Raw genomic sequence first — 13458 nt, 5'->3', positions numbered from 1 at the left:
CCAATCCATGTCTGGCCCTGCGTTCTCCCATTCGGGTACAGCCGCTGAGACTGCTTCTCAGCGCAGGCATCGATCCCGGTGTTGTGCTCAGTTCCATGCCATGCATTTGGTTACTGCAGATTTTCCAGCTAAGTCTTTAGAAACCAGTGGCATACAGGTGCAGCCTTGCGCTCTGGAGGTTAAGTCCAGAGATCACCTTAGTGAGCATGTCCATGATGTGGCGTCTTCCTATTGGAGGTCGGCCGTCAGCTGCTCTGGTCATGTGGCAGCTCTGGATTGGTCCACAGGCAGACTGGACATGAGTCTAATGTATAAAAGGTGATCAGGGTGTGTGTATGTATATGTATACACGGTTCTGTTGCAGTGAGAGTTCAGTCCACATGCTTTGTTCTGTGACGGATAACAGGACTTAGCACTCGTCTGTGCTGTTGCCCTCTGTAGAGTAACAGAGCTAGGAACTCTGCTTTTTGTTTAACACTGAGTGGCGTTTAACTGTGTATGAGCATTCGCTCGCTGTGTGTACCGTCATTGTTCACACTAGCAGCAGTTTAACATCTCTGCACGGTGGACTCCGGGTTGCGATTGCACTTTATAATTTACTAGCTGAAGAGCCTGGCGTTGCCCGGGCATAGTAACTAACTATGGTTAGTTATAACAAATTATAATGCTTATATATATATATATATATATATATATATATATATATATATATATATATATATATATATATATATAAGCTGAGTGTAGAGCCCCGCCCACTCTGCATAGCCACATTCACTATAATATCCCACATCATCCCGTCAGCCAGAGCTACCGGACTACTACCCCTAATATCCCACATCATTCCGTCTAAGCCACCAGACTACTACCCCTAATATCCCACATCATCCCATCAGCCACAGCCACCGGACAACTTCCCCTAATATCCCACATCATCCCGTCAGCCTGGGGTCAGAACCAGAGCGCTGAGTGGAATGGTGGATTTGCCAACTTCCATACCAATGATCCCTTTAATAGAGGCCTGGGGTGAGAATCAGAGCGCTGAGGGATTTACCCTAACTTTTATACCGGAGATCCCTTTAAGAGAGGCCTGGGGTCAGTACCAAAGCGCAGTGTGGATTTGCCCTCACTTCCACACTGGGGATCCCTTTAAGAGAGGTCTGGGGTCAGAATCAGAGTGCAGAGTGGATTTGCCCTCACTTCCATATCGGGGATCCCTTTAAGAGGGGCCTGGGGTCAGAAACAGAGCGCTTAGTGGAATTGCCCTAACTTCCGTACCAATGATCCCTTTAAGAGGCCCTGGGATCAGAAACAGCGCTGAGTGGAACGGTCCTAACTTCCATCCCGGGATCCCTTTAAGAGAGCCTGGGGTCAGAACCAGAACGCTGAGTGGAATTGCCCTAACTTCCATACCGGGGATCCCTTTAAGAGAGGCCTGGGGTCAGAACCAAAGCGCTGGATGGATTTGCCCTGACTTCCATACCAATGAGGACTGAGGGATTTGCCCTAACTTCCATACCAGAGATCCCTTTAAGAGAGGCCTGGGGTCAGTACCAAAGCGCAGAGTGGATTTGTCCTCACTTCTGTACCGAGGATCCCTTTAAGAGGGGCCTGGGGTCAGAACCAGAGCGCTTAGTGGAATTGCCCTAACTTCCATACTAATGATCCCTCTAAGAGACCCTGGGGTCAAAACCAAAGCGCTGGATGGATTTGCCCTGACTTACATACCAATGATCCCTTTAAGAGGGAAGATGTGCCTATGGGATGGAGGATATGTGATGTGTATATGGGCAGGGAGGAGGGGATTCATTTCTGTCATGTGCTCTCTGCTCCTGTCTGGGGGGCAGACAATGGCTGGGAGCTTATGTTTACAGGGATGCTAGATTTCTCCCACCATGTCAGTGTCTGCTGAGGTGTTGTCTTTGAGTGGGAAAACTGTTGCTCATAGCAACCAATCACAGGTCAGCGTCTTTTAAACAGATCTGGTGAAATGAAAGATGCTTCATGATTGGTTGGTGATACACAAACACATTCAATTTTATATATATAGACTTTAATTTAGTGCAATCTGCCCACCCTAACACACACCCGCACACACAGACATCCGCACACAGCCGCACCCACACGCAGACATGCACACATTCTCCGCTCGCAAATATTCTCCGGCCATATGTAGGGAGGAGGGCCCCCCACAGAGTGTCCGGGCCGGAACCAAGGGGAACGCCATCTGGGTTCCTAAGGAAACAGTACCCGGGGAGCAAAGGAGGAGAGTGGACTGCTGAGAGTGACAGGACAGCAAGTTGAGGGGCGAGTATAAAAGGGACAGGGAGCACGCAGGGGAGTCAGTTGGCGGAACGGCAGACACGAGGCAAAGTATTATGAATGAGTCACCTTAGGAGGCAAAAACAGAAATGCTAGCTAAGTCCAGAAAACCAGAGAAGTTGGCAGCTATCGGATTGCAGACCCCTGAACCTATCAACAACAATTAGCAGTAGCCGTGGGGGGTTCCTACGATGCCCTAGACCCCTCGATCACAGCCGGAGAACTGCCTAGCCTAAAGACAGAAAGGGAAATCTAAACTACCCCAGAGCAGACCCCAAAGCAATAGGCAGCCCCCAACATATAATGACTGTGAAGCAAGAAGAAAAAACACTAACACAGATAGAAAGATAGACTGAGCAAATGATGGGGCCTAAGCTAACTAGATAGGATAGGAAAGCTGCTGTCTGCAATCCGCGAAAAACCCTATCAAAATAAGAGCCAACAGACTGACAGGGAAAAAGGCCCTGAAGACGCTAGGCTTCAAAAAGACTATGTCAGTACTCAGGTATTTTCTGAAGACAGAGCAAACAGACAAAAATTCAGCTCACCGCAGCAGGGAATGGCAGAATCCAGAAAAGCAAGGCAAAATAAAGCCAAAACACAAATGCAAAAAGGCAATCAGACTGGTCTCCTAGAATCCCTCAGAGAAATCACCAGCGAGGCAGAAGGGCGTCGGCTGCCTTATATCCAGTCAGAAATCCCCGTCGCCCAGTCATCCTCTACCAGCTCAGGTGCTTGGTAATCAGCCTCACTACCTTCCTTCACCAGAAGAGGGAGTTCATCAGACCTCAATGGAGAAGGGGAAAATGAACTCATAACAGTACCTCCCCCTTGAGGAGGGGTCACCGAACCCTCATCCACGCCACCAGGGCGATCAGGGTGAGCCCGATGAAAGGCACGCACCAATCTTTTGGCATGAATATCAGAGGCAGAGACCCAGGAATTATCCTCCTGACCATAACCCTTCCACTTAACCAAATACTGGAGTCTCCGTCTAGCCAGACGGGAATCCAGTATCTTCTCTACCTCATATTCCATGTTACCTTCAACCAATACAGGGTCCGGAGGTGCCACCCCAGGAACTACTGGTTCAACAAACCTCTTCAACAAGGACTTATGAAACACATTATGGATTTTAAATGTGACAGGAAGAGCCAACCGAAAAGAGACCGGATTAATGATCTCCAAAATCTTGTAAGGCCCAATAAATCTAGGCTTAAACTTAGGAGAAGCTACCTTCATAGCGATATTTTTCGATGATAACCAAACCATATCACCCACCTTAAACTGGGGACCAACGGTCCTATGTCGGTTGGAAAACCGCTGGGCCTTTTCCTGGGAAAGAGATAACTTATCCACCACTTGGTCTCAGATCTGGTGCATTCTCTCCACCACAGTGTCAACACCTGGGCAGGCAGAAGGCTCCACCTGCCCTGAAGAAAATCGAGGATGAAACCCAAAGTTACAAAAAAAAGGTGACATCAAAGTGGCAGAACTAGCTCTATTATTTAAAGCAAATTCGGCCAAGGGCAAAAATGAAACCCAATCATCCTGATCAGCGGAAATAAAACATCTCAAATACGACTCCAAGGTCTGGTTTGTTCTCCGTCTGCCCATTGGTCTGAGGGTGAAACGCAGAGGAGAAGGACAACTGAATTCCCAGCTTGGAACAGAACGTCCTCCAAAATTTAGACACAAACTGAACTCCTCTGTCAGATACAATGTTCTCAGGAATCCCGTGCAAGCGAACCACCTGTTCCAAAAATAGGGGCACCAACTCAGAAGAAGATGGCAAATTAGGGAGTGGTACAAGATGAACCATCTTAGAGAACCTATCACAAATCACCCAAATAACAGTCATTCTCTGAGAGACAGGCATATCAGAGATGACATCCATTGAAATATGGGTCCATGGCCTCCTGGGGACCAGCAAAGGCATCAACAACCCGCTAGAGCGAGAACAAGGTTTAGACCGGGAGCAAGTCCCACAGGACTGCACAAAATTCCTGACATCACGAGACAAGGCGGACCACCAAAAAGACCGACTCACCAGATCTCTAGTACCAAAAATACCTGGATGACCAGCCAATGCAGAGCAATGAACTTCAGACATCACTCTCTTCTTCCACTGGTCAGGAACATACAACTTTCCACTGGGACAACGCTCAGGTTTGTCCTCCTGGAACTCTTCCAGAGCACGTCTCAAATCGGGCGAGATGGCAGAAAGAACTACCCCTTCGGATTGCAGACCCCTGAACCCATCAACAACAACTAGCAGTAGCCGTGGGGGGTTCCTACGATGCCCTAGACCCCTCGATCACAGCAGGAGAACTGCCTAGCCTAAAGACAGAAAGGGAAATCTAAACTGCCCCAGAGCAGACCCCAAAGCAATAGGCATCCCCCAACATATAATGACGGTGAAGCAAGAAGAAAAAACACTAACACAGATAGAAAGATAGACTGAGCAAATGATGGGGCCCAAACTAACTAGATAGGACAGGATAGGAAAGCTGCTGTCTGCAATCCGCGAAAAACCCTATCAAAATAAGAGCCAACAGACTGACAGGGAAAAAGGCCCTGAAGACGCTAGGCTTCAAAAAGACTGTCAGTACTCAGGTATTTTCTGAAGACAGAGCAAACAGACAAAAAAAGGAATTCAGCTCACCCCATTAGGGAATGGCAGAATCCAGAAAAGCAAGGCAAAATAAAGCCAAAACACAAATGCAAAAAGGCAAAGCAGAAAACTTAGCTTTTGAGGAGCAGGAATCAGACTGGTCTCCTAGAATCCCTCAGAGAAATCACCAGCGAGGCAGAAGGGCATTGGCTGCCTTATATCCAGTCAGAAATCCCCGTCGCCCAGTCATCCTCTACCAGGTGCTTGGTAATCAGCCTCACTACCTTCCTTCACCAGAAGAGGGAGTTCATCAGACCTCAATGGTGAAGGGGAAAATGAACTCATAACACAAGAGACTGCGGGAGTCTGAGAGAGCCAGAGTGACAGACAGTGACGAGAAAGGAGATCATTGGCAGAGGACAGACTTACTGCGGCCTGCAGAGAGTGGGCGCCGAATCTACCAACAGGAGACTGTCGCTTCACTCCGATCCGGGGTCTCTTCCTGCCCATGGTGGTCCGCAGCTGTTACCGCTGTGCTTCAGCCTGTCGCGGCTGGTCCGCCACCTCTCGCAGCCGCTCCATTCCAGCCCGCGGCTGCGGCCTGCAGTCCCACTTCAGCCTGCAGCTGCGGCCTCTTCATCATCGGCCGCAGTGGATGTCACCCCGCTGCAGTCGGCAGTTGGGGCCTACTCCTTCGCCTATGCCCAAGCAGTGCACGTGGCCTGCCAACCGCCACTCCTGGGAACTGCGACACAACCCTGCTTGGAGACTGGAGTCTCACTGAACTCGCTTACGATCAGAACCCCGCTGTTTCTACAGGGGGTCACCTCACCAAAGGACTTCCTCAGGGCCTGTTGTGCCCCATCTCCTCCTGGGCGCCCAAAGACTACGACAGATCCTCAGCAGTTGGGCCCAGCGGCTGCGATGCCAACGCAGCCTCATCAGAGACGCCGAGGGATGTCAGGACGGTTAAGTGACCCTATAAGAAATCCCTATAGTAACCGGCCCTTGCCGGATTAGTCGTGTTCACTTTTAAAGTGTTTGTTTGTGCAGAGTCCCTGTGAGGACAATAGCTGTTATTAATTTTTGGTTGCTTAGCATAGCCCTAGCGGCTTAAATTCATAAAAGTTCTATAGCCAAAGTTCAATTCAGTCTCGTGTCTCATCACTGCATCCTGCATACCTGCTGTTACCTACACATACACTCTTCCTCCTTCTGACATCATTTCCTTTTCTGCAGCGTTTTTGGCAGCACATCCGCAGCAAATCCACAAACCTTTTTACACCTGCGGTTTTGCTGTGGATTTGACTGACTCAATGGAAGTCAATGGGTGCAGAAACACTGCGGATTCGCAAAAAGAATTGACATGCTGCGGAAAATAAAATGCTGCAAATAAGGACGGAAATTTCAGCAGCATATGTACACCAATTCAGGTATGTCATTGATTAACATTGCTTTAATAATCCATTGCGCATTTATAGCATTTCCGCGTGGAAAAAATGCTGCAAATCCGCAATGTGTGCACATAGCCTTATAGGCCAATTCCTGGGATTTTGAATATTTAAATATACTCTTCAGAGTGGAAGAATACTGGATTTCTCGCACCTCCTAGTGGGGGGATCAATATTGATCCTGTAAGGAGACTTTCTACTACTTCTCCAACACTAGTGTGATGAAGTCTTGACATAAGACTGATACTCAAACACTTTTAGGTTTTATATATATATATATATATATATATATATATATATATATAAAAATTCAGAACAGTGTTTATCAGCCTTGGAATAAGGCTTTGGGGACATACAGGCATTCATTACATTGCATTTTCAAATTTTCAAGACCTATATGGCATGTAAAATATAAAAAAATCGATTTATAACTAATCAATTTAATTCAAAATTTACCCCCAAAACTGGATTTGCCTGAATCCTGATTTTTTTAGTATTTGCAAAATATCAGTCAGCTCTCTTATACTTGCCCCTCACCTGTCCTGAAAGTTTCTGTCTGGTCCTCTGCGTGCTCTGGGTTTTCAATCTAATTGTCTTTGGACTTCAGTCCAGGATCTTGCCTCAACATGATGAGCGGTCGTGCAATATACATTACTGAAGTGTGACCAAGTCTTGAGGCCTAGTCAATTTTTCCTATATTACTTTACTTCCAAGTAAATCACTGGTAACATTTTTCACAGAGGTTATATTTAAGCAGTAATATATACAATGGTCATACACGATATTCTTTTTTTTTTTATAATTCTTTATACTCACAACGAAATCCAGGTTAACATAATAATAATTGAAACAAGACAAGTAGACGAATGCAAGGAATACAACTTAACTCCCGACCAAGACAATCGTCCATGAGTTCTTAATATCCAGGAACCCGGAAGTAGAGGTCAATGACCCAATTCGGAGGGTCTTTCATTTTTTAGCTTTTAACAAACAGTATAGGAAAGAAAAGACAGAACAAAGGAAGATGGAGAGCAGTTGAAGCGAAAAAAGAGAGTGGGGGGAAATAAGTAACGGAGCCAAGAGGCAAAAGAAAAAAAGGGGAGGGAAGAAAAAAACGAGGGGGTAAGGGAAGGAGTACCCACCCGACCAAGTCCACCACTCAGCCTGATGTTTTCAGTTAACCTCAGTGGGGTTTGCTTCCAGAATTAGATCACAATACACACTAGATTTTCGAAAATCCATCCATCCAAGCCAAATAGCCAAAAACTTTGGGTATGATTCATGTATGGATGAGGTGAGGTCCTCCATATACATATTTTCATTGACTTTTGCGATCCACTGAGTTATGGTTGGAGGAGCGGGACTCTTCCATCTCTCCGGGATGCAAGCCCTCGCAGCCATAATCAAAAATTTCAACAAAGAGGATTTGTAGATCCGGAGAGGGATTTCATTATGTTGGAGTAGTATCAGAGCCGGAGTGAACTTTTCGGAACAGCTCCCACACCTCTGTCCAAAATGATTGCAAAACGTCACATTGCTAGAAAATATGAAAAATCGTGCCATCTGCCCTTCCACACCTCCAGCAGTTGGGGTCAATTTCCAGAAATATGGTGTGCAACCTCGAGGGCACTCTATACCATCTGGACAAAATCAACATAGAGTAGGTTTTAGCTAAGGTGTGTGATTTAGCCTGGGCTATTACATAAAAGCTTAAATTGGGTTTTGGGTCGTCTAAATGAACTTTTAGGGGGAAGGCTGCTGAAAAAGCGGGTAAGTTGCAAACACCTTCAACTGCCCAGGGGTATTGGATCTGTTTTGGCGGGAAGGTCACTCAGAGAAGGCCAGGAGGCTCCCTCTCCCCAGTTTTCTACTCTATCCATCCCCGAATCTATCCACAGACGAAAAATGGAGTCCGAGCAGCTAGGGACAAATTTAGGATGACTCAACACCGGAGTGAGAAGCATCTGGGAGTAAATGTAAACGGACTAGTGCTATATTGCAGTATTTTAAAGTGGATCCATTAGTCGGATGGGATTTGATTTGCTCTGGGGCCGAAAGTAAAACCCATGGGAGGGTCTTCGATGGGGTCGGGCAAAAACTTTGTTCTATTTGAACCCATGCCTTATGGTGACCATTTCTGCACCAGTCTATCATTCTAGCCAGGTTGCTTGCCAAGTGATTTTTAGGTCTGGAAGCCCCACTCCCCCCAACCTCTTGGGTCTGCAGAGAACCTCCCTCTTTAGTTTGGCAGATTTTTTTTCCCCATATAAACGAGACTTGAATAGACCCTATTTTTCTAAAAAAGTTAGCAGGGATATTGATGGGGAGAGCCTGTAGAATATACGGGACCCTCGGTAATATGTTCATCTTAAAAATTTGACATCTGCCAAACGAGGTGAAGGATATCTTGGATCACCTATCACAGTCTGCTTGAATAGATGTTTAAAGGCTAGGGAAGTTACATCGATATAGAGAATTGATGTCTGCAGATAGTCTTACTTCTAAATATTTCAGGTGTTGGAAACCCATTTGAAACTGAAGGACTTGTGTAAAGATCTTACAAGTTCCGGGGAAAAATTAATGTTAAGCGCCTCGGATTTTGAAAAATTAATCTTGAAATTAGACAATTGGGCATATGATCTGAATTCATTCATTAGGTTAGGCAGGGAGATCTTAGGTGAGGTAATGAAGAAAAGAAGGTCATAAGCGTATGCTGCTACTTTATAAGTGTTTTGAAGTACATGAATACCCGAGATATTGGGGTTGGCTCTAACATGTCTAAGAAAGGGTTCAAGGGTGAGGATGAAAATGAGGGGGGACAAAGGGCATCCCTGTCGTGTGCCATTATAAATATAAAACGGATCTGATAGTGCATTGTTCACCAGGACCCTGGCGGAAGGGACTGAATATAGAGACAGGATCCACTGGAGCATCATTGTTTCCAGACCGAGGTGAATGAGGGTCTCTTCCATGAAAACCTAATTGACCCTATCAAATGCCTTCTCGGCAGCAGTGGATATACACGATATTCTTAAAGTGAACCTGTCAGCAGGATTTTGCTAAGTAAACTACAGACGCTGTCAGGTTAGACAATCCATGGTCCCTGATACATTTAAGAACACTAAATGGCTAGATAGAATAAGGAACGTTTTCACCCATTCTGTGTTCTTTGCCGCAGTTGAGAGTGTACTTCATCCTGGTAGGAATCATACAGGAAAAAAGGGTTGCAGTCTAGCCATACAGATTCCTAAAGTGGCTATATTCGGCTGAAAACCCAAGTACTCCCACGCTGACAAGGCCAGTCTACAACTAGCTCTACAACGGAGGCCCTGTATTCTCCGTTATTAAACTTCCCGACCTGTTTCTTCCAAGTTAATTCCTCAGGGGACTTTACACTTGTATTTTAGAACAGGGTTTCTAAGTGTTAGATGCAGAGTAAAAGTGGGTCCCTCCTTTCTCTAAGGCACCCTTAACACATCCATTTTTTTAGGACCGCAAATATGGACACACGCACATCCATTTAATTTAATGGCGGTGCGCATATGTCAGGATCTTATGGAAAACCACAGACATCAGTTTTTTATGCTCAATACATGCTGCACATTTATGACACACAGATGACATCCGTGTGTCATAAGTATGACACGTACCTACGTCAGAGAAAAAGACGCACAGTTCGCGTTGTTCCCAGGTGCCGAATGCTTAAGACAGATCTTATCATAGTTGCCTGGTCTCCCTGATCTCAGCGCAACAATGCCAGGAGTTGTATTTAGTACCCGCTGTGTACACTGTGCGTAAAATAAGTTTACAATTGACAAGGGCTCCCGGGTAATTTTGATAACCAGCAGAGGAAAAGCTAATGGATGGGAGTGGATGGTACTAATCTGGGAAAGTGGACAATATCCAAAAGGTTCCCTGGCTATTAATAACAGGTCACAGTTTGCTAAGCCCTTCTTGGTGAATTTATGGCAAACTCCAGAAAAAAATGACTTCGGGTCCCCCTATAAATTTTATCCAGCAAAGGCTAAAAAGACAGCTGTGGGTTGATAATATCCTGTTTTCCCCCAAATTTTGCTTTGTGGTGAATAAATGCACTCGAATCTCAATACTGGAAAGCAGGGCTGTGGAGTCGTTGTCCATTTTGGTGGAGCCAGAGTTGGTATAAAATGGACTGACTGACAATATATAATAATTAGTATACAGTAGTACAATGCAGTATGTGCTGAAAATTTTTTCATAAAGATTTGGGAACGTTATAAAATGTCTGTTCTATTCCTGACCTAAGGATCTAGCCTTTCAGTTGAAGAAAGCACTATTTGCTTCTAAGATGTACCCCAAAAAGATTCTAGGAGCGTACGGTCAGCTCAACTAGGCTTACAAGAAAGATTGCTAGGCATCCCGAAGTTCTGATGTAATTCATTATCCTGTTACTCTGCAAACTTTACATAATAATTGGTCATAGTCAGATCAATTTGTTCCCACATACCCAAATGGATATCTCTCTGTACCTGCACAGCATAGTTATGTTTAGTGTTTAGAAAATCTTTTGCATAACACATCATGCAAAATCTTTCTATTTGTACCTATTTTTGTTTAAATAAGATCATGATACTACTATCTTTATGTACGGATAATATTTTATCTGAAGGTTCCAGTATGGAGACAAAACATTTAAAATTTTAAATAAAAATACCTAAATTACTACTACCAACCTGTCTTTTTGTTCCAGGGGAGGAAAAAGTAGGCCATAAAAGTACTGTACAACATGTAAAAAAAGGTTTTGATATTGCACCAGCCTAAGCAATCCTCAATGTACATGCTTTTTATGAGTCACTGATTGGATTGGTAAAAAAAAGTTTTGTTTTTCTTCTAAGAAAACGGCTAATTCTCTGGTGAGTGCTTTGATGTTTCCCGTGGCTCAAAAATTCCCAGTACTCTGGGCATGAGTTTGGCTTCTTCCTTATGTGAGTTTTTTTGATGAGCAACAAGATTTGCTTTCCGAGTAAAAGATTTACCACATCCTGGACATGAAAATGGTTTCTCCCCTGTGTGACTTCTTTGATGCGTAACAAGATTATATTTCTGGTGAAATAATTTCCCACATTCTGGACATGAAAATGTCTTCTCCCCTGTGTGAGTTCGCTGATGTCTTATAAGACCTGATTTTTGGTTAAAACAATTTCCACATTCTAAACATGAAAATGGCTTTTCTCCTGTGTGAATTCTCTGATGTGTAACCAGATCTGATTTAGCACTATAATGTTTCCCACATTTAGAGCATGAAAATGGTTTATCCTCTGTGTGAATGCCCTCTTGTGTGATATTTGATTTAATACCATAATGTTTTCCACACTCTGCACGTAAAAATGACCTGGCCGCTGTGTGAATTCTTTGATGTGCAATAAGATTTGCCTTAACACTATAACATTTCCCACATTTTAAGCATGAATATGGCTTCTCCCCTGTGTGAGTTCTCTCATGTCTAATAAGATCTGCTTTTTGATTAAAACAATTTCCACATTCTGTACATGAAAATGGTTTTTCCCCTGTGTGAATTCTCTGGTGTATAAGAAGAGCCGATTTAATCTTAAAATGTTTCCCACATTCTGAACATGAGAATGGCTTCTCCCCTGTGTGCGTGCGCTGATGTGTAATAAGATTGTATTTCTGCTTAAAACATTTTCCACACTCTAAACATGAATATGGCTTTGCCCCTGTGTGACTCCTCTGATGTCTAACAAGATCTGATTTTTGGTTAAACCTTTTACCACACTGTGAACATGAAAATGGCAGAACTCCTGTGTGAATTCTCTGATGTCTAACAAGATCTGATTTATGGTTAAAACATTTCCCGCATTCCGAACATGAAAATGGCTTTGACCCTTCGTGAATGCTCTGATGTGTAACTGTATTTGATTTAATGTTCAAATTTTTCCCACATTCAAAAAATGAAATTGGCTTCTTTTCTAAGTGGTTTCTCTCATGTTTAACAAGATTTGATCTAACACTGTAACATCTCCCACATACTGCACACGAATATGGCTTCTCCCCTGTGTGAGTTCTTTCATGTCTGACAAGATCTGATTTTTGAAGAAAACTTTTTTCACATTCTGAACATGAAAATTGTTTATCCCCTGTGTGAATTCTCTGATGTATAACAAGTGCTGATTTAATACTATAGCATTTCCCACATTCTGAACATGAAAATGGCTTTTCCCCTGTGTGAATCCTCTGATGTGTAGCAAGGTTTGATTTATGATTAAAACAATTGCCACAAATTGAACATGAATATGGCTTCTTCACTTTGTGAGCTATTTGATTTTCAATATTGCTTTTGTGTATTTTAGAATCATAAGATAAGATTTGTTTAAAAGGATCAGGTGGTAGGTCTTTGCTGTGAAAGGCTGAGGATATATCTGAGATGAATGCATGTTCTTCATATGTAACTCCTCTGATGCAATGATCATCTTCAGTAAAATATGAAAATATAGGATATCCCTCTGAGCTCCTGGTACAATCATCTGCCAAGAATAAAATTGATTTTATTATTTTTTAATAATATAACATTAACATTATTTTGCCATTTTATAATATTTCTATGTAGAAAATTTCCACACAAATTGCAAAACTTCCTCCTCGAGCCAGATATTTTATTTTGTGGAAATATTACGCTCTGGAACACACAAACACTTTGGCAATTGTAAAGGATGTGGATCACATCATCAATGTGTGTTTCTGAAGTTAACAACCCAGTATCAGTGGATTAAAATGTTCCCACATTATAAAAATTTTGGTTCAAAGTCTCTCCGGGAAATGGATAATTCCATATATATTTTTGCCTACACTACCGTGTAAGTCAGAGAAGACAGTTACAAGGAGGCCAGACAAACAGAAATTCATTGAAACCAATGTACAACTTCTTTTTGTCTCGAGCTTAACATTTCTTTCTTTTCCTACTAGTTCCTGGGTTCCTGGTGAACAACATTCATGACACTTACAGCACTAATGTTCAATTTTCAAAATAATCTATTTGGTTGTTTGGGTATATGCCGCCATGTTGTTTATTGTTAT

At 43.5% G+C, this 13458-nt stretch overlaps 1 protein-coding gene across 4 annotated transcripts in view; it reads right to left on the bottom strand.

Moving 5' to 3' along the window:
• Positions 1-9415: 9415 nt before the first annotated feature.
• Positions 9416-13458, bottom strand: part of LOC141051035 (uncharacterized) — a 94197-nt gene continuing 90154 nt past the window's right edge. For all 4 annotated transcript variants that reach the window (XM_073547837.1, XM_073547838.1, XM_073547835.1 and 1 more), the window contains one exon: positions 9416-12908. In XM_073547837.1, coding sequence (XP_073403938.1) covers positions 11269-12908 — 1640 coding nt within the window. In that variant the 3' untranslated portion in view covers positions 9416-11268. The remainder of the gene's footprint in view (positions 12909-13458) is intronic.

This window comes from Dendrobates tinctorius, unplaced genomic scaffold, assembly GCF_039654945.1.
Source record: "Dendrobates tinctorius isolate UK_male_01 unplaced genomic scaffold, ASM3965494v1 ptg000155l, whole genome shotgun sequence".
Taxonomy (NCBI): Eukaryota; Metazoa; Chordata; class Amphibia; order Anura; family Dendrobatidae; genus Dendrobates; species Dendrobates tinctorius.
The sequence above is the reverse complement of the archived record's forward strand: the minus strand, read 5'-3'. Positions and strand labels throughout refer to the sequence as shown.